This window comes from Bos indicus x Bos taurus, chromosome 16, assembly GCF_003369695.1.
Source record: "Bos indicus x Bos taurus breed Angus x Brahman F1 hybrid chromosome 16, Bos_hybrid_MaternalHap_v2.0, whole genome shotgun sequence".
Classification (NCBI taxonomy): domain Eukaryota; kingdom Metazoa; phylum Chordata; class Mammalia; order Artiodactyla; family Bovidae; genus Bos; species Bos indicus x Bos taurus.
The window spans coordinates 43127965-43151408 of NC_040091.1; the positions used below are offsets into that span (position 1 = coordinate 43127965).

The 23444-nt window shown below is 50.7% G+C and overlaps 1 protein-coding gene and 1 non-coding gene across 5 annotated transcripts in view; one reads left to right on the forward strand and one right to left on the reverse strand.

Annotated features, from left to right (window-relative positions):
- PIK3CD (phosphatidylinositol-4,5-bisphosphate 3-kinase catalytic subunit delta) overlaps positions 1–23444 on the reverse strand; it is a 61398-nt gene that overhangs the window by 5635 nt on the left and 32319 nt on the right. For 2 of the 4 annotated variants that reach the window (XM_027564977.1, XM_027564976.1), the window contains exons 2-15: positions 8780–8952; positions 5917–6145; positions 5562–5791; positions 4964–5143; positions 4502–4651; positions 3950–4039; positions 2746–2967; positions 1994–2090; positions 1771–1901; positions 1232–1282; positions 971–1138; positions 683–804; positions 341–484; positions 73–172 (exon numbers count right to left, since the gene is read on the reverse strand). In XM_027564977.1, coding sequence (XP_027420778.1) covers positions 73–172; positions 341–484; positions 683–804; positions 971–1138; positions 1232–1282; positions 1771–1901; positions 1994–2090; positions 2746–2967; positions 3950–4039; positions 4502–4651; positions 4964–5143; positions 5562–5791; positions 5917–6145; positions 8780–8920 — 2055 coding nt within the window. In that variant the 5' untranslated portion in view covers positions 8921–8952. The remainder of the gene's footprint in view (positions 1–72; positions 173–340; positions 485–682; positions 805–970; positions 1139–1231; positions 1283–1770; positions 1902–1993; positions 2091–2745; positions 2968–3949; positions 4040–4501; positions 4652–4963; positions 5144–5561; positions 5792–5916; positions 6146–8779; positions 8953–23444) is intronic. The other 2 variants (XM_027564978.1, XM_027564979.1) reach the window with 2 other exon arrangements.
- LOC113907110 lies at positions 6822–6928 on the forward strand. Its single transcript, XR_003515098.1, has one exon. It is a non-coding gene; the product is annotated as a U6 spliceosomal RNA (small nuclear RNA).

The window sequence follows — 23444 nt, forward strand, 5'->3', positions numbered from 1 at the left end:
CTACTCTGCCTGGAAGCGGAGCTCAGGCGGGGTCATGGAGTGCAGGCGGGGTTGTGGGGTGTCACACCTCACCTGCTTCATCAGCACTTTCATGTGGTGGGTGCTGCCCCGGCAATAGGCTTCCATGATAAGGCCGAAGCGCAGGGCCACCGACGGCACGTGCATCTCGGAGCTGGGGGGAGGAAGCGGGGGCTGAGCCTCACCTGGTGGGGCCACACAGCCCCTCCCAGACCCATAGGAGGCTGCCAAGGACACCCGGGCCGGCCATCTGGTGGGAAACGCCGAGGCCAGCAGGCAAGAGGCCCCTCCTCCCCGTGGCCTTGCAGGTGAGTCCAGCTACCGGAGGTGCCAGAAGAGGAAGTGGCCGATCCTGCGATTGGCCAGGGCCCGGTCCAGCAGGAATTTGGTCAGCTCGCAGTCGAGGTAGGACTCGTACTTGAGCACCTGCACCAGCTGCAGCAGGTACTGGAAAAGCTCGTCGTCCCTGCAGAGAAGGGAGGCCGGCTGGGGCCTGGAGCTCCGCGTCTTGGGAGAGGGTCTGAGGCTGGCGAGGGGGCGGGGCTGGGGCGGGAGGCCGGCCTCATCTGAGCAGACCCCTAGGGCAGGTCCCCACCCGGTGCCTAGGCCCCGGGCGGTGGGGGCCAAGCTGCCCTCTGAGGTTGAGGAAGCCCGCGGAACTCACGTTAGTTTCCGCAGGGACTTGATGGCGAAGGATCCCACGTGGCGGTCGGGGAAGCTGAAGTCTAGCAACTCCAGGGCGCTCAGAACGGGCAGTTCAGGCCAGGAGCTGAGCAGGTAGAGCATCTGGAGGAGGATGCGAGCGGTCAGGGCGGGGGTGCGGGCTGTGTCTGGCTCCAGGCTCCGCCCCTCCCGACCCCGCCCTACCCGCCTCCGCCCCGCCCCGCCCCCGCTCACCCCGCCCTCCCCGGGCTCCGCCCCCTCCCATCCCGGCCCCGCCCCCGCCGCCCACCTGGGCCACGTCCTCATGTTTGTTCCACTTAGTGACCAGCAGCAGCCGGGCTAGAGCCTCGGGAAAGTGCTCCTGGATCTCGTGCCGCATCTTCCACACTAGGTCCTTCTCGTGCTCGTACAGTTCCCCGGAACCCCGCCGCTCCAGGATCTCCCGCAGCTGCAGCTGCTGAGGGGCACAGGCGGGGCGGGGGTGGGGTGGGGGGCAGTGGTGAGGGCTGCAACCAGGTCCACACCCCACTGCCCACGGCCCCCAGCTCACCTCCTCCTCCGTGAAGCGTCCATGCTCTCCAAGCCGCCCCAGCTCCAGGATCTGCAAGAGTGACCCTGATATCAGCAGTGCCCCTGGGACCTGGGAGAGCCTGGGTGGGGGGCCCTGGGAGTCGGTGTCAATCCCTTGGCACTGCTGACTTCGTGGCGAGTGACCCTCAGTGGTGGGGATCGTCCCACCCACTACAGGGTGTTTAGCAACATCCCTGGCCTCCTCCCATGACATGCCAGGAGCATCTCCCCAGCTAGGTTTAACAACCAAAATTGTCTCTGGACATTGCCGGAAGTCCCCTGAAAAGACAAGTGGCCCCAGTTGAGAACCACCACTCTAGGACACATGAGGACTTCAGACAGTCAAGGAAGCCCTCAAATGTGTGTGGGGACCCAGCCCCCAGCCCTGGGCAATTCACAGGGTGCAGGGACCATGACCTGGGCGCCCCAGAGGCAGGGTGGGGACGGCTCATCTTTAGCCTTGAGGTTTCTGGGCAGGGTGGGCCCTGGACCCCAAATGGCGAGGACCCCCTCACTGACCTTGTCCAGGAAAGGGTAGTATACAGGGTGAGGGGCCACCTCAGGGAGAAAGATGACCAGGGCGGCTGCACTCTCAGTGTTGGGGTTACTCCGCACGGTCCCACAGGGGTTCAGTAGTTCCCCTTTCTCGTCTGGACACAGGGACAGATGGAGTTGCAAGGGGAATGTCGCCACGTCCGGATGCACCCCACACTCCCACCTCTCCCTCCTGGCCTGGGCCCACCTGGGACAGAGGGCCACATATAGAGACAGTGCTCGCCCGTCTTGAGCTGGTCCTTGTAGTCAAACAGCATGAGGTTGGCCCAGGCAATGGGGCAGTCCTGGGAAAGAAGCCAGGTGGGTCAGGGCCAGCCGCCCCAAAGGCCTCTGTTTGCTCAACTGCAGGATGGTTCCAGTCAGGCCACGCTGCCCTGCCCTCACCCACACTCCCTATGAGGCAGCCGGGAAGGTCAGCCACACTGGTTTCCTACTGCTCCCAGACACATCCCACCCTCGGCTTCTTGAGAAAGCCTCTCACAGAACATAGCAGCCCCAGAGAGCTGGCCCCAGTCAACCAGTGAGTCAGTGCAGTTCGGTGGCCAGTCACAGCCTGGTCCTGGTGACTCAGTGCTCGACCACCACTCCATCCCCAGCTGGCTGTTGACTTAGGCTCCCTGCTCCCTGGGAGGACACTGCGTTTTTCCTTCCACCCGAGGGAGAGGCCTCCAGGTTCCCTCAAGGACCAAAGGCCCAGGTCTAGATATCCCGAGCATCCCTGCTCATAAGCCCAGGATTCCAGCACCATCACACACCAGCAGGGCAGGGGGTGGCCAGTGGGGTGATGGGGAGGAGGCCGGGGTCTGCAGGCCCACCCAGACCCCATTCCCAGGATGTGTGCGTGCCAGCTGGGATGCTTGGGAGGGATGAACAGCAGCCCCAGGGGGCTGCAGGACAGGACCGGACCAGCAGGGAGTGACTCCCACAAGCTCCACCCACCGCCTTCTTGGACTTCTTCTTGGTGGAGCGGGCCTTCTTGGCCTTCTCGATCACAGCGTAAAGCGCGAAGCAGAGCCGGGCCATGCGGGGCAGGTCACAGATGTTGATGTCAAACTCCAGCCGCTGCTTCCACACGGGCTCCGAGCACACGCTCACCTCCGAGCTGGACACCGTCTTGCATAGCGTCTCATTGCCATGGAAGAGCCCGGCCTGCACCACCAGCTGGGGAAGGTGCACGCAGGTGACTGGTGGCAGAGGCCGGGCCCCTTCTCCCCCTGCATGCTCCCTTCCCGCTAGGGCTCGAATATCCTCCTGAAACATCCTTATTTCAAGTGGGCCTGAACCTCCCCAACCAGGTGCTTGAAGGTGGTCCAATAAGGGATGACTGGCTGCCTGAGGGGGAAAGAGTGATGGGGAGGGGAGGGTGGCGTGGGCGGCTCCCCACTGACTGTGGGACCCCGGGGCAGGTTGCTGCTCTGCTTTGGGCCTCCGTTTCCCTATTGGGGCTCAGGAATTCCAGGGGCCCCTCTTGGTCAAGCACACAAGAATTGCATGAGTCCCTCTAGACAGGGAAGGATTTAATACCCCAGATAACACCCTTCCCTGTGTCCTCCATCTCTGCTCTCACCCCCCCAGTCAGAAAGCTGCCTCCATGCACCCTTCCGTGATTCGTCTACGGGAAACCAGACCTGCCCTGTGTGTGAAGTTACCCCAGCCAGAAAGTGCTCCCCAAAGAGCCTTGGCTTCGTTGGGCCTGGGTTTCCCATTCTGCAAATGGGACGAGAAAACCTGCATCTCACAGGCCATCTTGAGGCCAGAGGAGGCGGGCATGTGTATGACTCAGAAGTGGGCCTGGCCCCCTGGCTCACTGGAGCAGCTCCTCTTCTGTGTCCATCACCTCCCAAGCTCCACATCCCTGGGCTGGGCCAGGCCCCACCACCTCCACCAAAGTCAATACCCAGAACTCACTGGGCCTGGTTTCTGCGAATCGGCCTCTCTGGCTGGCCGGCCCACCCCCCTCCCCCTTTCCTGTTTTGAAGCCGCTCACAACCACCCCAGGCAGGGATGCTGGGTAATGTGGTCAGGTGGCTTTCGTGTGACCCCCCTCCCTTCTTCCTCTGCCACCCCTTCAGGCCACAGCCACCGTGTTTTTGCAGAAAACACACACTGCCTGTGCCCTTCCCAGCCAGGAGCCTGCCCCTACCTTCATCCGCTCGTCGGCATTCACTTTGCTGCCCTGGATCAGCTCGATGTAGAAAGGCTGCTCCAGGGACCAGAGGGACACAGAGGAGGGCTGGGCAGGGTTAGGGGGAGAAGAGGGAGTTAAGGCAGAGGAATTCAGAGGAGGTCGATGAGGCCTGTGGCCACTGGGGGTGGGGTGAGGGTGTTGCAGGTTTACAGCCAGGTTCGGTACCTGCCCACAGCGCCATCCTTTACCAGAAAACCTGCCGTAGGGACACCCCCATGGCCCCAAGGCCCCCGAGCTCTGCAGGGCACACAGTCCTGCCTACAGGGCAGGAAGCAGGAGGAGCAGGAAGAGAGGGCAGCTGGAGAGCCAGGCCTGGAGGCTGCCCTGGGACGTCCAGACAGGCCCCCAACCCCAGCTCGAAGGCCCAATTCTCAATCCTGAGCAATCAAAAGGCATGAAACTGGGCAGGAGACTGCTGGCCCACAGTGTTGCCCAATAGGCTTCAGGGTTGGACCACGGGTGGGAGGAAGGGCTGGTGGAGAGGGTAAGAGCAGGGTGCTGGCTCACCTTCTTCATGGGGATGGGGGGTGGTTTGGTGCGTGGCTTCTGGACTTGGGGGGCAGGGTTGCTCTGCTCGTCCCGCATGGCGAGAATGGAGGAGGAGTGCACCATGGTCAGGTGCGGGGTCAGCCCACTGTGCAGGCAGCTGCAGATGTACTGAGATGGGGGCACAGGGTGAGCGGCCCCAACTGTTCCCTGGACCACTGACTACCTGGGGACCCCCCCCAACGCTGACCACTGCTCATGCCAGGCCTTCTGGGGTGGGGTCTCTCCTAGGCCCTTCCTTTCCCTGCCCACCTCCCTTGTTCATGAGGACAGCAAGTTCAACATGGGGACACCTTCATCGTGACGCCCAAGATCTGGCTTGCCGGGCTCAAGACAGGCTGAGAAGCAGCTCCCCCACCCCTACCCCTGACCCTGGCAAGGGCTGCGGGAGCCCAGGAATCCCTCCCAGCACCCAGCCCTCACCTGGAACTGGCAGAGGGGGTAGCTGCCGTACAGGTACTCGTGCTTGCCGTTCACCTGCAGCGTGTAGTCCTCAGGCTGCTCCACCAGCGGCTGCCGGAACACCGTGGCCTTCTTTCGGAGGGCACAGGCCATCAGTGCCAGGGGCACATCCTTGGTGGATACCTGGAAGGTGAAGCTCTCCTAGGAGGAGGAGGGAGGGTCAGCCCTCCACACCTGCAGGGAGCCCACAGGGCATAGGGGCACACGCGGGGTTGGGGGGCGGTGTGTGTGGCCCATCTGCATGTATTAGGCACACCCTACCCCCCAACTGTGAGCTCTGTGAGGGCAGCCTCTGATGACGGCACGTGGCCAACATCAGGAAATATCTGATGGATACATGAGCAGACTGAGAACCAGAGCTATCTGATCACTCTGCCTCTTGCAACTCGCCTGGTGGGAAGTTTGGCTGACCCCTCCTGTGCAATGGATAACCCACAAATACCACACAATGTTGTTGGAAGGTGGGTGGATCTGGAGGGCTGGTAGGGGACTGGGATTCTCGTAGGGGGACTGGGCAGCCTGCCTGCAGCACACAGGGCAGGCAGGAGCCTCAGCTCACCTCGCTGCCCTCAAACTTGACATTGACCAGGAGGACCCGATTGGGGACGCGCAGGGTGCCTGGCCCCCAGCTCCGCGCCGAGGGCTCCAACTGCAGAGGGAAGCTGTACTGCAGCCAGGCCTCCCAGCCCAGCTGCTGCCTGCGGGCAGCCGCCTCCTCGCAGAACTGGCGCATCTTGCCTCGGAAGTCATTCACCTCCGGGTCTTGCAAGGAGTCAAACTCGTGGAGGCCTGAGAGGCGAGGGAGCCAGGTCAGCGTCAGGATCAGGGGCGGGGTTGGGGGGGGGGGTCGGGGTGGGGCCCGGGGGGCGGGGGCAGACCCGGCCGAGGGAGGACCGCCCGGCCCAGCAGGGCACCTTTGCCGATGAGCAGGCTGATCTGCGAGTTGATGAGCTTCTTCACGCGGTCACCCTCGCGGGCCACCAGCCGCAGGACGGGCAGGAAGGGCTGGATGTCGCAGAGCCGCCGCTGCTCGTCCTCCAGCTCCTGCTGCTCCGCCGTCTGGTTGACGCAGGTGAACACGTAGGCCTCAGGGTCACTGAGCATGTGGAAGAGCGGCTCGTACTGGGCTCGGTGCCATAACACCTGGGAAGACAGTGGCCCGTCAGCCCCGCCCCTGAGGTGGGCGGGGCCGTGGGCGGGGCCACAGGAGCCCCGGGCCGGTGGGGCAAAGGCAAGATCCCGGGACCACTACCCTCTCCATGCCTTGATCACTGACCACAGGGTTAGGGTCCACAGGGTCATTAGGAGTCGCTGACCCTGCCCTTCTATGAAGGGGACCAGGTAGGTGCTAACATCTGGAGCTGAGGGCCGGTCCTCCGGTCTCCCCTAGGCTACTCTGAGAGATGGCCAGCCAGACACAACCTCCAGGCACCCAGCTAATTGCTGTGGAGCTCATCACCCTGATCTTTCAACGCTGGCCACTAATTCAGAAAAGTTTAACACAATGAGGGGACCCTAAACACCTCTGCTGGCTCTGCTCAGTGTGTGGCCTTGGGTGGAGGTGTCCCCAGGGTGCCAAGTTTTAGTGCAAAGGTGCTCACCGCTGAGTCACAGAAAAGATGGAAAAGGAGAGAACGGCCCTATTTTTCTCCCACGGGGGATGGATAATTATGTTCCAACAATGCAAAGGGACAGAACACAGGTGTGAATGGAACCTAAGGATACTTGTACCAAGGGCACAATGCTGTACCAAGATACAGCATTCAGTGGGGAGAAACCCCAAGCTGTAGAACAGTGAATGTCATTCAAACCCATTCCCGTGCTCGCTTCGGCAGCACATATACTAAAATTGGAACGATACAGAGAAGATTAGCATGGCCCCTGCGCAAGGATGACACGCAAATTCGTGAAGCGTTCCATATTTTTTTTTCTCTAAGTATTTGAGTTCAAAACTCCTGTATCTAAAGAAATACGGTTGGAGTCATTAATAAAGAAAATCTTTCTATCTTAAAAAAAAAAAAAAAACATTCCCATAAAAACAATAATAAATGTAATTATTACTACTAAAATAATAAATTTTTATTATTAAAATAAGTAATAATTTATTATTATCATAAAACAATTAATGAATGTATTACAGTAATTAATAATTACTGTAGACCAGGACTTGGCAAGCTACTGTTTGCCAAGTTATTGGAAGACAGCCATGCCAGTTCACTCACATGCAATCTACGGTTGCTGCCACCCCAGACAGAAGAACTGAGTAATCGAGACAAACACCATATGGCCAGCAAAGCCCAGGATATTTACTATATGGTCCCTGGTATAAATAAGAATATTAAGAAACTGAAATTGAATTGGGATATGAGGTGAGACTGCAGGGACTGATATGTTTTATATTTCTGTGGTGTTGGAATTTTAATAACGTGTCTACAGTACTGGAATTTTAATAACATGCATGTATAGATAGCTCTGTAAGCAGAAAAATACGATTCACTTTAAAATGATATTTACATAAGGTTAATAACACAAAAAAGATGTTATAATGTTAACTCAGAAAAAGAATATAAAAATTCATAAAGAGAATAATCACAAAAAAAACACTATATAGGAAAGAAAACAGGAAACAGCTAAAGTGTTAACTGTGATTGTCTCATATGGCTGGATCATGGGTAATTCTTTTCCTTCTAACTTTTTCTTATTCTCCTAAATTTCAATGTGTCCATATACTTTTGAAAAGGAAAAAAAGAAATTTAATTTGTATAGAAACACCCAGGGGGACTTCATTGGTGGTCCAGGGGCTAAGACTCCATGCTCCGAATGCAGGGGGCCCAGGTTCAATCCCTGGTCAGGGAACTAGAGCCTGCATGCCGAAACTAAGATCCAGTATTAAAAAAAAGAAAGAAAGAAACACCCAGGAAGGGAAGATTTTAAAAAATTAAACAAAACTCAAGTATGGTTCACTGCGTCTCTCCCCCCCCCCCTTTTTTTTTGCTCCCAAGTGTTTTCAAATCTGGGGCTAAGGCCTTGTCCTCTGACATGACCCATGAAGTCCCACCCTTTGCAAGTGGGATAAGCCCTTGGAAAGGTCACAAGACACTATCTGCCAAATACCATCCAGACGTTTTATCCTTTGACTCAGTAATCCACCATGAAAATGATTCAATAAAGCCAAAAACTATTTCCAAAGATGCCGTTGACTATGACGACAGCTCTGAAGACAAAAGACCAGTAAAACTCTTAAGTGGCCGTGGATGAGCTGTGGTTTCAAACACGAGGGCAGAGTCATGGAGAGAATGAAAGGCCCCCCTGGGAACCAGTACCCCGGAGGTTTCACGGGAATCTAGGGAGGGACAACACGGCAACCCACTGTGGTATTCTTGCCTGAGAAATCCCAGGGACAGAGGAGCCTGTTGGCCCACAGTCCATGGGGGTCATTAAGAGTCAGATATGACGGAGCACTCATGCACGCAACATGCAATGATAAGGGCAGGAGCTGAATTTGGAAAGATAGGTAGATTCTAACTGTGGGTTTTAAAGAATTCTTGCACATTATTTTTATCTTTTAATTTTTTTTTTCAGCCACACTTTGAGGCTTTCAGGATCTGAACCCAGGCCCCAGGCAGAGAAAGCTCGGAGTCCTAACCACTGGACCTCAAGGGAATTCCCATGTCTTTTAAAATTCATAGCAGAGGATCTCAAATCTGAGACTGTGAGACTTTTTCTGTCTCTCTGAGTTCCAAGCTCTGAGGACTAGTTTTAAGGTCAAGATCGTACCTTCTTGATAGTGCTGAGGTTGGCATTTCGGGACACAGGGAAGTTCAGATAGACCCCCGTGGGGAGCAAGAAATCAACTGCCACGTTCTGATTCTCCTCCTTGGTCCAGAATTCCATGGGGCAGTCAACCCCGGGGGGCATCCTGCTTTTTCACTTCTCAGATACCAGTCGTCCTGCAAGGGAAGCAAAGCACAGTGAGGCCCTCAGGTGTGCTGGGTGAGTCCTTTAAAAGGACCCTTTGAAAACGCGAAGTCAGGACCTCTGCCAGCAGGAGGCTCAGGATGGAGTCCCAGCCAGGAGGTGGCTTGTGGCTCCTGCTGCCCCAGGTCACTGTCTAGGCTGAGTGTCCAGCCTCTCATCACAGGCGGGTACTGTGTCTGCCTCCCTCACGGCAGTGCCTCCAGTTTAAGACACCAACAGGACTTCCTGGAGTAGGAAATGGAAACCCGCTCCAGTATTCTTGCCTGGAGAATCCCATGAACAGAGGAGCCTGGCAGGCCAACTGAGCATGTCTACAGGACTTCCCTGGTGGCCCAGAGGTTAAGAACTGCCTGACAGTACAGGGGACATGGGTTCGATCCCTGGTCCAGGAAAACCCCATATGCCACACGGCAGCTGAGCCCATGTGCCACAACTACTGAGCCCATGCACTCTAGAGCCTGTGCTCTCCAACAAGAGAAGCCACTGTGATGAGAAGCCTGTGCACTGACCCTGCTCTCCGCAACAAATTGAGAAAATCTGTGCGTAGCAATGAAAACCCAGCATAGCCCAAAACAAACAAATAAAAATTATGAAAGGACACCAACAAACCCATGCCAAATCACTTTTCTCAAGAACACACACATGGGAGACCTCACCATGGCCACTAGCCGGCAAACATGGAAAATGGCAGGATCACTGGGCAGACAACCCTGGATTTGAGAAGGACCGAAGACTAAAGTTCTTTGAAATTTTATGACCAGAAACCAAGCAGCTTTGACCATCAAACAAGTTGTTGAAATATCTTGAAGTGAAGTGAAAGTTGCTCAGTTGTGTCTGATTCTTTGCGACCCCATGGAGCATAGCCCACCAGACTCCTCTGTCTATGGAATTCTCCAGGCAAGAATACTGGAGTGGGCTGCCATGGCCTTCTTCAGGGATCTTCCCAATCCAGGGATCAAATCCAGGTCTCCCGATTTGCAGGCAGATTCTTTACTGTTTGAGCTACTCGGGAAACCATACCAAACTCCCTCTCCAGCAAGTAACAAAATGTTACAGACACAATTAGAGGTCTCTGAGTCTCTACCCTGTTCTGGTTACCACCACCTGGATTCTGGTTGTTTACAGTTTCCATGCATGTTTTTATCCTTTTATTAGACTAAAATGTATCCACAAATGAGTCCTAATATTTTCCATGCTTTCAAAGCATTGTATGATTAGTGAGCCTTCTGCACCTTGCTTTTGCCATCTAGCATTGCAATCTAGATTTATGCATGCTGATACATGTAACTCTAATTCACTCATTTTAACTCGGGTGACTTTTCACTGTGTAAATAAACCACAATTTATTTCCTCCCCCCTTCTTTTGTTAAGGAACTTCCAGGTTTGTGTCTATTTATTTGGTTATTACATATTATGCTACAATGTATATTCTTGCACACATCTCCTTGTGTACAAGTGAGAGTCTTGGTGTTCTCTAAGAAAAATATAAATTTGAGCTACACGTGTAATGTCAAAGTTACTTTTTTAAAAAAGTAAAAAGACACAAATAAAATTAAGTTAGTAATCTATTTTATTTAACCCACTATATCCAAACTATGGGGCTTTCCAGGTGGCACCATTGGTGAAGAATCCTCCTGCCAATGTAGGGGACACAAGAGACATGGGTTCCATCCCTGGGTCGGGAAGAGCTCCTGGAGGAGGAAATGGGAACCTGCTCTGGTATTCTTGCTTGGAAAATTCCATGGACAGAGGAGTCTGGCAGGCTATAGTCCATGGGGTTGCAAAGGGTCAGTCACGATTGAGTGACTGATTATGCATGTGTCCAAACTATGGTCATTTCATTCAATGTTATCAGTGTAGAAAAATTACTCAGATAGTTTACCTTTCTTTGGTGTTAAGTGTTTGAAATCTGCAGTGTATTTTACACTCACAGCACAATTTGGACAGTAGGTTTTCATTAGAAATATTTCATCTGTATGTAGATTTCATACAACTTACAGGTTAAAACTCCTTCTGCAATGCGGGAGACCTGGGTTTGATCCCTGGGTTGGGAAGATCTCCTGGAGAAGGGAATAGCTACCCACTCCAGTATTCTGTCCTGGAGAATTCCATGGACTGTATAGTCCATGGGGTTGCAAAGAGTCGGACACAACTGAGCGACTTTCACAGGTTAAAAAAGTAGGCTCATCGACTCAAGTTGTTCCAAGTATACTTAAGTTTTTCAATAACTGAATCAAGTATGAATTCTTACATTTAAATGAATTAAATAAAATGTTTAAAAATTCCATTCTTGACTTACACTCTCCACATTTCAAATGTTCAAGAAAGAAACGTGGCTGGTGGCTGCCATATCGTACAGCACAGGTGATGGGTAGATGCCTAAGAATGGAGTCAGATCTTAAGTATAATCTATGACAAGGGGTAACCACATCTTTAACTTTGTAATCTCCATGTCTTAGTTAGCACTTGGCATTGTCCAATTTTCTCATTTCTGCCAAGCTGGTGGGCACAAAATGCTCTCTTGTTTTAATTTGCATTTCTCTAATTATCCATAAAATGTTTACCTTCTGCAAATAACAGGCTTATAAACTTTTCCCTTCTTTGTCTGTCACTATTGTTGTTCATTAGAAAAGACCCTGATGCTGGGAAAGATTGAGGGCGAGAGGAGAAGGGGACGACCGAGGATGAGATGGTTAGATAGCATCACTGATTCAATGGACATGAGTTTGAGCAAACTCCAGGAGATAGTGAAGGACAGGGAAGCCTAGAGTGCTGCAGTCCATGGGGTTGGACATGACTTAGCAACTGAACAACAAATTGTTGTTTAGTACCTAAGCTGTATCTGACTCTTTTGTGACCCCATGGACTGTAACCTGCCAGGATCCTCTGTCCAGCGATTTCACAGGCAAGAACAGTGGAGGGGGTTGCCATTTCCTTCTTCAGGGGATCTTCCCGACCCAGGGATGGAACCCGTGTCTCCTGTATTGGCAGGAGGATTCTTTACTGTCTGAACCACCAGGGAAGTCCTGGGGTTGTCTTTTGCTTACTGGTTTGTAGGGTTTCTTTCTATTCTTTAGATTCAGTTCTTTAATTGCTTGAATGAGTTGAGAATATCTTCTAATTTGAGTCATCTTTTCATTTTACTTATGTGTCTTTTTAAGGAGCAGAAGTTTTGAATGTTGATGTAGTCAAATCTTGTTCCTTTATGTTTTATAAATTTTATCCTTTAAACAAATACTTCCTTACCCTAAGGTCACATCCGCTGAGATTGAAATGACTTTAAAAATAGCTGGAAGGAAATGCTTAGTTTGAGAGAGATGTTCTGGGGGCTCTGCCAGTGGGGCCCAGGCCTCACTCTTGGTTAGATGTAGAAGCTGCCCTGAGCAGCAGGACCAAGCATGCGCTACCGTGTCACCACTGTTGGGATCCACTTCCTCTGATTGTAAAACCACATCCTACTCTGGGTTCCTCTTTCTGAGAATGGCCAGGCTAAAGGCACGTTTTTTTTTTTTTAATTATTCAAAATGTGGATGATCATCAGAAATTCTGGAAAAATCCATTGACAATGGTTTGGCTGAGCTTCGAAAGTCAGGAGCATTTTTGACCACTTGATCCTGAGGTTAAGATGAGCACCTGGGGCAGGAGCTCCCCAGGACTCTAGCCAGAGAGATGGATGGGGCTCTGGGACATAGACATCCCTCACTTCCCTGCTCTCAGCGCTGTGGGAAGCCTTTGACTACCCCCATCCATGAGGCATGCAGGGAAACCCTTTGATTTAAAAACTAATTTCTGGGCTTCCCTGGTGGCCCAAGGGTTGAGAATCCACCTTGCAGTGCAGGGGATATAGGTTCGATCCCTGGTCCGGGAAGATCCCACATGCCTCGGGGCAACTGAGCCTGTGCGCCACAACCACTGAGCCTGTGCTCTAGAGCCTGGGAGCCACAACAACTGAGGCTATGCACTGCAACTACTGAAGCCTGCATGCCCTAGAGCACACGCTCTGCAACAAGAGAAGCCATCGCAGTGAGAAACCGCAACTAGAGTAGCCCCCATTCTCTGCAACTAGAGAAAGCCCTCAGACAGCAACAAAGACCCAGCACAACCAAATAAATAAATATTTAAAAACAAAACAACCCATTCCTAGAAGAGGAAGACTCGTGATGGTGTGGGCAGGACAGAATCAAATGCCAGACGGGACAGGAGAAAGATGGGGACTCTTTCCCCTTCTGTGGGCCCAGGACCCAGGGTGAAGTTACTAACAAGCCCCATTCTCCGTGAAGCCCAGACCCATCACTCTCGGTATAGATATGGGACTCAGATGCCAGCTAATCCAGAGACTTTAGAACTGCTCCAAGAATGCAGATTGGCACAACCACTTTGGAAAACTGGTTAGCAGTATCTTTGAAAGCTGGACACATATGCCCTGTGTGTGTGTGTGTGTGTGTGTGTATAGTTGCTCTATCGTGTCCACTCTTTGCGACCCCATGGACTGTAGCCCACCAGGCTCCTCTGTCCATCGCATTTTCCAGGCAAGTATACAGGAGTGGCTTGCCATTTCCTTCTCCAGGGCATCTTCCCGACCCAGAGATCAAACTGAGGTCTCCTGCATTTTTGGCGGATGCTTTACTATCTGAGCTTCTAGAGAAGCCGAAACACGTATGCCCTATGACCCAGCAGTTAATTCCATGCCAAGGTACACGCTCACCAGAAATGCTAGCACATGTGTGCCAGAAGATGCCCAAAAGAGCATAGCACTGCTACTCATAACAGTCCCCAAATGGAAACGTGCCACATGCTCATCAGTAGTAGAATGGAAAATACTACTTCTTTTCCCCATGAAATTCATATAGCGGTTTCTTCTTCCCATGGAATGTGTATAGCAACGAGAGTGGATGATCTATAAATTCATCATATAAGTGAATCTCACAAATGTAGGGCTGAGTGAAAGACGTCAGGTACAAAAGACTGTGTGCTCAAGAGCCCATTTATAAGGAGAACAAGCACCGGCAGAACTAGTCTGCATAGGCAGATGAAGAGATAGGGGTTACGGGGAGTGAGGAGGGCAGTTACCCCAGGGAAAAGGGGCACAGGAGTGCTGGTAATTTTTATTTTTTTTTTCCCCCTGGGAGCCAGGGACCTTTCACAAACTCATTCCACTCTCAGTCCAAGTGGCTCAGGTGGGTTGACTTCACTCCTGGGTCCCCAGGTAGCCTGAGACCCAGGCCCAGCTAATCAAAGCCCTGTGTCTTCTCTGGCCTTGGGGACTGGACAGGAAGCAGGAATGGGACATAGGCCCAACCAATCGTATCTTTCTGGCTACACTGATTCCAAGATGGGCATGTGACTATCAAGTCCATCCAATTGGTTTTGACATCTGGGCTTCTTTGGGGACTTTTTCCTGGGGGAGGAGAAAAGACAGAATATCTACCTAGAGTTGGGCTTCCCAGGTGGCTGAGTGGTAAAAAAAAAAACCTGCCTGCCAATGCAGGAGACCTAAGAGACACGGATTCGGTCCCTGGGTCAGGAAGATGCCCTGGAGGAGGGCATGGCAACCCACTCCTATATTCTTGCCTGGAGAATCCCATGGACAGAGAAGCCTGGCAGGCTACAATCCATGGGGTCGCAGAGAGTCGTACATGACAGAAGTGACTTAGGACACGCACACACACCCTAGAGCTCCTGGTGACCACCTGCTGCCCTGAGGGCCGGGACCTGAGAAAGAAGCAACGTGGAGGAGAGCAGAACTCTGTATGGAACGCGAAGCAGAGTCCTGAGGACAGCCTGTGATTCCCTGGATCCAGCCATGCCTGAAACTGCATTTCACCTTGGACTTTTCCATTCTATCTGCCAAACTCCCTTCCCTGCCTTTTTTTGTTGTTGTTAACTTAAGAGTAGTTTGAGGTGTGTTTTCCGTCACTTGTAGCTGAAAGTATCTATTTCCATGACTAAAGTAGCACATTCCTTTTGGGAAGCTTCTAGTGTTTGGAGAGTTCTTTGCTTGGAAACTGGCCCAGCTCTATGAGCCAACCCCCGTCCTTTGTGCTGCCACCCAGAGGCACGTGGAACTGTTATCTGCTGGCCCTCCTGAAGGATGGTAGTTCCAGCATGTCTGTTCTCCCCACAACGCAGATTTAGACCCTTTTGCCAAAGTTTAGTATTCCAAGAAAACAAGATGGGGCCTGGCAGGCCAATTGTAGAAGAATGTTCTGGGCACCAAACTCCCATTTGTTTGGCCTAAAAGTATATCAGGTTTCCCGCCTCCACTCTCCCAGCCTACCCCACAGAGTGTTCTCTGGTAGCCACATCACCAAGCTTGGGGGCCGCCAACCCTCCAGATATTTCTCACAGTAAGCCAGGGTCTCCCAGCCTATGTATGCAGGCAAGCTAAGTCAGCGCTTCAGCCTTGTCCAACTCTTTGTGATCCCATGGACCATAGCCCACCAGACTCCTCTGTCCCTGGGATTCTCCAGGCAAGAAAACTGGAGCAGGTTGCTACGCCCTCCTCCAGGAGATCTTCCCAACCCAGGGATCGAACCTATGTCTATCTGCATTGGCAGGTGGGTTCTTTACCACTAGCACCACCTGGAAGCCCCTCCCAGCCTGTACAGGAACACTAATGTCCTGAATCTGAATGCAGAAACTCACAATTATTCTCATGGAATAATTTGCACTCATGAATGGAATTTCATCTCACAGAAATAATCTGTACTCATGTATTATGAGATTTGACACTTTGTATATATCACTCAGGCTGAGATGTATTAGTTTATTCAACTAGTATTTATTAAGTGCCAGGAATCCGAGAGGTGCTGGGAACACACAGGTGAATGAGACAAAGGGTCCCTCTCCAGAAAGAGCTTACACACCAGTAGGGGAGACACAGTAGACAAGACGGATGTTTCTGCAATGACGGATCAAGGTGGTAAATGGCAGATTGTCAAGTGATGATGCGAAGAAGGACAGCAGGAGGGGCTACCACATGCAGAAGGCTGAGAAAGACCACTGTGAGGGGAGGACATCGGGCAGAGGACCTGGGTGAGCCATCACGTTCAGAGCCGACAGCAGGCGGTCCCTTGCCTCTGGAGCATGTGGGACGGTGGGATGAGATGGGCTGAGAAGGTCAGCGGAGGCCAGTCTCATTGAGCCTTCACAGGGAAACACCTGGCTTTCACTCCAGGAGTGATGCACAGTCCTGGAGAGTTTTAGGCCAGGGAGCCACCGGATCTGATTGGCATCTGAAATGATGCTGTTGGCTGTGGCTACGAAGGGCTAGACAGTTGCAAGCAGGCAAGAAGGAGAGTGTGGGGGAGCTCATGCTACAGATGACGGTGGCTTGATCTAGGAAGAGGAGATGGAGCTGGTGAAAGGAAGGGAACCACATACATCTAGGAGCTGGTGGGGGGCAGAGGTCATCAGATGGGGGACAGTGAGGGAAGGAGCAAGGATGACAGGCAGGTTGAGCTTGGGAGACTGGCTGGATAGTGGATATTTACTGAGACAGGAAAGTATACTGGAGAAACAGATTTGGAGGGGATTGAAATAGCAAGAGCTCCATTTCAGACACGCTGAACCAGAGTTGTTTACTGAGCACCCCAGTGGAGACATCCAAGGGGCAAAGTCACAGTAAAGCTCAGAGGAGACTTCTTTGGGGTCATAGAGACATCACTTGGGGTCAGTAGGCGGCCATGGAGCCATGGGGACTGGAGGGTGAGTGAGGGCCAGGACCACCCTCCGGGGACCAAAATGGGATGGACCTAAGAAGAACAATGAGCCATCCTTCTCACTCCGAGTTATCCAGAATTTTGAGAGAGGGCTTTTCTATTTATCTGCATCTGATTCATTCATAAAAGATCAAAGAAAACTGGACCAGAAAGAGCTCGCTTCCTTTCACCTTCCCACTTCCGGCCAGCACCATCCACAGAACAGCTATGCGGCAACAGAGCCATCCCAGCTGGGGGTTTGCTGTCCCCATCCTCTTTGCAAGCTGTTCCAAGACATTCCTGGATAGATGCACTTTCTTTGGCCTGAGAATGAAGAACAGTTTCTCAGCCGTGAAGGTCTGAGGGGTCTGACCTGAGTCTTAAGCGGTCAGCAGAGGAATTTCTCCAAAGGTTTCGCTAAAAGGACATCCGCCAGCCCCATCCTTCCTTGTACCTCAGGAATGTTTCAGGGGGCCCTAAGTTATTTCTAAATGTGTCACTCGCTCAGTCATGTCCGACTCTTTGCAACCCCATGGACTGTAGCCTGCCAGGCTCCTCTGTCCTTGGAATTCTTTGGGCAAGAATACTTGTGTGGGTAGCCATTCCCTTCTCCAGGGGATCTTCCTGACCCAGGGATCGAACCTGGGTCTCTCACACTGCAAGCAGATTCTTTACCATCTGAGCCACTAGGGGAGTAAGTTATTTCTAAGAGAAAAGGGCAATTAAGGGATGTAGGATCCCAGAGCCACAAACGGGATGGGGAGTGAGCCTGTAGCCCATACGGGTAGCCCAAACGGCCCCTGGGCTGCCAGACCAGCTGCTTGTCCCTAACTCGGGACAACTGAAGGATCCCTTCGTTCCTGCTGAAACTCCACTGTGTGTTGGGGGGGCGGGGTTGGGGGGCTCAGAGCATCTCCTGAGTTGGCTAGACTCTGCCTTGTCCCAGTGGCCATCCCAGATGTAGCCGACATGCTCACCAGGAACTGCTGCTCAGCCTTTGTCAATGTAAAAACTGTCATTTTTGTGTTACAGTCACATGTCCTGGGAAACAGCTTCCCAAGGGAACACATGAGTCACTCTCAGCAGGCTCTGCGCAAGGGATAGGCAGCGGGAGAAGGGAAGTTGTGTCCTGCTTGTTGGAGTGATAAACAGCCTTCTCCCAAAGGGATGCCCTGTGCCTTCGGATATTACTCTAAAGCAAGAGTCTAGCGGTCCCCCTGCACCACTCCTATGAACCTGCATAGAGAGAGACTTTCATGTCCTTAACCTGAGGACAAAACCTCTGCCCAATGTCTGGATTTCAGAGACTAACATTACAACCCAATTAGCCCAAGGGAAGGAGCCTCAGTCACAGAAAGTTGTAGAAGGTGGTTATGCCCACAGTCAAGGATCTACAGTAAAGTGGAAGCAGTGAGATTTTATTTTCTTGGGCTCCAAAATCACTGCAGACGGTGACTGCAGCCATGAAATTAAAAGACATTTGCTCCTTGGAAGGAAAGCAACAACAAACCTAGAAAGCATATTAAAAAGCAGATGCATCACTTTGTTGACAAAGGTCTGTACAGTCAAGACTGTGGTATCCAGTAGTCATGTACGGATGTGAGAGTTGGACCATAAAGAAGGCTGAATGCTGAAGAACTGATGCTTTCGAACTGTGGTGTTGGAGAAGACTCTTGAGAGTCCCTTGGACTGCAAGGCGATCCAACCAGTCCGTCCTAAAGGACATCAACCCTGATTAATCACTGAAAGGACTGATACTGAAGCTGAAGCTCCAATACTTTGGCTGCCTGATGCGAAGAACTGACTCATTGGAAAAGACTTTGATGCTGGGAAAGACTGAAGGCAAAAGAAGTGGGTAACAGGATGAGATGGTTAGATAGCATCACTGACTCAATGGACATGAATTTGGGAGATAGTGAAGGACAGAGGAGCCTGGCGTGCTGCAGTCCATGGGTCACAAAGAGTAGGATACAACTTAGCAACTGAACAAAATAAGTATCTGCCATCCACCCAAGGTGGGAGAGGAGGGGAGCCAGCAGCCACGTGACAAGGGGCTGGGGACCTCAGGGCTGGCCTTCCATATCACACTGAACAAGCAGGGTCCACATTGGGCCCCTTGACCTGGGTTTATTTTCAGGACTTCTCAGCCTCAAAAAGTCCTGTTGCTCCAGGCAGCCTCCCACGGAGAAAGAAATGAACACTTTTCCTGTTGCCCACCTTAGATGGAAAGTGCCAGCAAATGAGTACACGAGAGGCGCAGTGGAAGATGCTTGATGCTTTTACTCACCTCCTGGTGAACCTTCTGTATGTTTACTCCAAATGAGTTTCCAGGAACCACCACCCTGCTCTGGCTGCTAAGAGATCCTCCAACCACCACATCCCCCCAGAGACCCTCAGGAAAAAGAAGGTGGGGCCCTCCTCAACCCAGAAGGCTGCAGATCCCAAGTCCTTATTCATTCCTTCACTAGCCTGTTCATTCACTCAAAAATGTTTATTTGAGCACCTTCCATGCGCCCATCAGAGAGTGGGACAGGCACCACTCCTGCTCTCATGGAATTTTTAGTCTAACAGGAAAAATCAAAAAATGAAAAGAAACATTTGAATAATCACGATGATTTCAGATAGTATAGGCTTGGAAAGTGATAAAACAGGGGTTTGCTGGGAGGGTCTCCTTTGGATGACAGGTCAGGGAAGGGTCCTCAGGTGAGATTATATTGCAGGTGCGGCCCAAATGATGAGAAGGATCCAGCAAAGCTCTATGAAATAGGGTTCCAGGCAGGTGGAAGGGGAAGTGCAGAGGCCCTGAGGCAGGAGACCAGGAAATGAAAGTCACGCATGAAGGGCAGTCTGGGCAAGATGATGAGGTGAGAAGTCAGGTGAGGAGTCAGGCTTTGGCACCACTGTGGTGGGAAGTTAGGGGATTTTAGGCGGGGAATGGAGAAGGCCTGATTTTATGCTTAACAGAGAAGACTGCTTCAGCTGCTGTGAGCAAAATGGAAGGATGGGAAGCAAGGATGGAGGTGGGAAAGCAATGGGGCTAGGGACCCGGGTCAGAGCTGGCAGGGCAGACGAATGAGGGAGGGTGTTGGGCCCTGCAGGCCACAAAGCGCCCCGAACCTCTGTTCGTAAGGAGCTAGCAGGCAGGCAGTCCAGCAGCCCAGCCTTGAGGCCTGCATCTTCCTCTTTCTTGAAAAGAATGAGGCCACAGGCCAGAGGAAACTGCATGGCCCAGGGCCCTCATCAAGCACACTTTTAGGATAGATGTGCTATTTTTCCAGACTATAGATGCTTTCTTTCTTTTGGTCCAGGCAAGTTGGACATCCCAAACACCATCCCATGATGAGGAAGGATGGGTTTGTCTGGAGGGCTGTCTAACTCCCCAGCTTCTGCCATGAGAAAAAAAGGGGTCAGAGGAGTGAAGAATGGGACAAAATAACAAAGTAATGGCACATTGTGCAGAAGGCATTTCGATGTCCCCCTGGAAGGTAAGCTGAGGACATGCACTGCCTTACTCCCTGGTCTCCTCGTCTACCCACTTCTGCCTCCTTCACTTAAAAAAAAAAACCATTTTATTTAATTCTTTATTTTCGGCTGTGCTGGGTCTTAGCTGAGGCACCTGCGATCTTCGCTGTGGCAAGCAGGCTCTTCACTGTGGTGCACAGGCTCAGTAGCTGTGGCTCAGGCTTAGCTGTCCCACAACAGGTGGGATCTTAGTTCCACGACCAGGGATCGAACCCTCATGCCCTGCATTTGAAGGCAGATTCTTAACCACTGGACCACCACGGAAGTCCTCTTTCTCACTTTTTTTTTCCATTCTCTCCCATTTTAAATGTATCTCCTTTGAGTCCATATTATTCAAAAGGGCAGTAACTTCTAATTTGAATATTTTAAAAAGGAAAAATACTCTCAGTGGGGGGTGTGGGAACTAAGACAGACATCAGAGAAGGAGAGGGGTAGGGCTTTGGAAGTTCTGTTCTATGTGGAAAGAAAAGACAGACTTCTGACTTCTCCTGCTGCCATCAGAAAAAACAAGCCAACTGTCCTGCAGAAAATTCTATCTCAACATCTCCTAGGATGCTCAGTTCATGGTGCACCTAGGAGGCTCAGCACTATATAGAGAAATCAAAGAGAAAGATCCAAGTTCTCATATTTGGTCAATTTGGGGAACTGTCCTAGGGAGCAATTCAAAAGCAAAAAAGAAAAAGCTATATACACAAAGGGCTTCCCTGGTGGTTCAGCTGGTAAAGAATCTGCCTGCAATGCAGAAGACTCCGGTTCAGTTCCTAGGTTGGGAAGATCCCCAGGAGAAGAGAATGGCTACCGACTCTAGTACTCTTTGTCTTCCCTGGTGGCTCAGGCCAGGGAAGTATATCCCAGTAAAGAATATCCCTGCAATGCGGGAGACCTGGGTTAGGTCCCTGGGTCGGAAAGGTTCCCTGCAGAAGGGAATGGCAACCCACTCCACTATTCTTGCCTGGAGAATTCCATGGACAGAGGAGTCTGGTGGGCTACAGTCCATGGGGTTGCAAAGAGTTGGACACGACTGAGCAACTTTCACTTCACCTATATGCACAAAGATATTCATTGTGGTATTATCTGTGAAAGTTATAAATCAAAAACAATAACGAGAAACTTCCCTGGTGGTCCAGTGTTTGAGACGCTAAGCTTCCAATGAGGGGGGCCCAAGTGCGATCTCTGGTCAGGAAACTAAACCCCACAGGGCACAACTAAAGTATCCTGCATGCTGCAACAAGGATCCTGAGTTGCAGCACAGCCAAACAAATACACATCTAAAATAATAATCATGAAGAAATGGCTAAATAAATTACCATATATACAACAAGAGTGAATACAGCCACTAGAACAACACCCGTGCATACTACATGACGCCGCAAATAGACCCCACATTAAACAAAACCAATACGGCACATATAGTTATCATGGCAACATGTTTGTGGACAAAACATTTCAGCAAGCATAGAGAAAGTGAAAACAGCTGTATTATCAGTGGAAGTGGCTATCATAATAATGACTTTAAAATTTTCATACCTGTGAAAGTTATGAAAGCACAGGATTTTGACAATTAATTAAAACTAAAATGCTCACAGCGAAAAATTAGCAGTCCCTTGACCTCCACATCCGAACATACCATCCCCAATATCAGTTGTTCCTCTGGGTACTCATCTCTGCATTTCTAAATAATAGGTTTAGATTGATATTTCTTGATCTTCAACTTTTAACTTCTTTTCTTAATATTTACTTATTTGTTGCTGCTTGTGGGCTTTGAGGCGAGCAGCGGCTGCCGTCTAGCTGGGGTGCACAGGTTCTCACTGCAGCGGCTTCTCGCCGCTGAGCATGGGCTTTGGAGCACACAGGCTCAGTAGCTGTGGTGCATGGACTTAGTTGCCTTGCAGCATGTGGAATCTTCCCCGACTATGGATTGAACCTGTGTCCCCTGCATTGAAGGGGAGATTCTTAACCACTGGACCACCAGGGAAGTCCCAACTTTTAACTTATTTTAGAAGATAAGTTTGTGCTTTCCTGCAGCTACACACACGCACAGATCCTCTCTCCCATCTTCTAGATATACCAATGTGATCATTTTTTGTTCATCAAACTTTAGTGTTTCCATTATTATAACAATGTAAACATTGTTCAAAGCTAAGCCACATACTATACTATGATTTCCTTTCTTTAAAAAAAATATTTATTTATTTGGCTGCTTCAGGTCTTAGTTGCAACATGCAGGATCTTCTTGCAATGCACAGGCTTGGGAGCACGTGGGCTCAGGAGCTCCGAGGCATGTGGGATCTTAGTTCTCTGACCAGAGATTGAACCTATGTCCCCTGCATTGCAAAGCAGAGTCTTAACCTCTGGACCACCAGGGAAGTCTCATGATATCCTTTCTTGTTCCAACTTTTTGTTACTCCTATAGTTGATTGTTGCCTGGTTATTAATTTTCTTTGCATTCTATGTATGAATGTGTAACTATTCCCTAAATTCTCTAACAGAACTATAAAACCCTCATACTATAGCAAATATATCAAATAATCCATCAACTCCATTTTTTTCTTATAGATATTCCTCCTGGGCCCTCAGCCATCTTGCTCTAAATTGGGCTGGTTGCTCTCTAGACAACTGGGACTTGTCTTCACTATTATTATGGGAATTCCCTTCACCTTCTCTCCACCAATCACAGCTCTTGATTGCAAATAAAGAAGTGGACTCTCAATGATTAAGCAGGGAAGGAGATGATGGGTTATCTGACATATTTGCTGAATTGTGAGAAGTTTAATAATTCTATTGGAGAGTTTGAGAAAGAATTAGTGATTACTCCAAGCCAGGCTTCAGCAATACATGAACCATGAACTTCCAGATGTTCAAGCTGGTTTTAGAAAAGGCAGAGGAACCAGAGATCAAATTGCCAACATCCACTGAATCACCAAAAAAGCAAGAGAGTTCTAGAAAAACATCTACTTCTGTTTTATTGACTATGTCAAAGCCTTTGACTGTGTGGATCAAAATAAATTGTAGAAAATTCTGAAAGACATGGGAATACCAGACCACCTGACCTGCCTCTTGAGAAATCTGTATGCAGGTTAGGAAGCAATAGTTAGAACTGGACATGGAACAACAGACTGGTTCCAAATAGGAAAAGGAGTATGTCAAGCCTGTATATTGTCACCCTGCTTATTTAACTTCTATGCAGAGTACATTATGAGAAACACTGGGCTGGAAGAAGCACAAGCTGGAATCAAGATTGC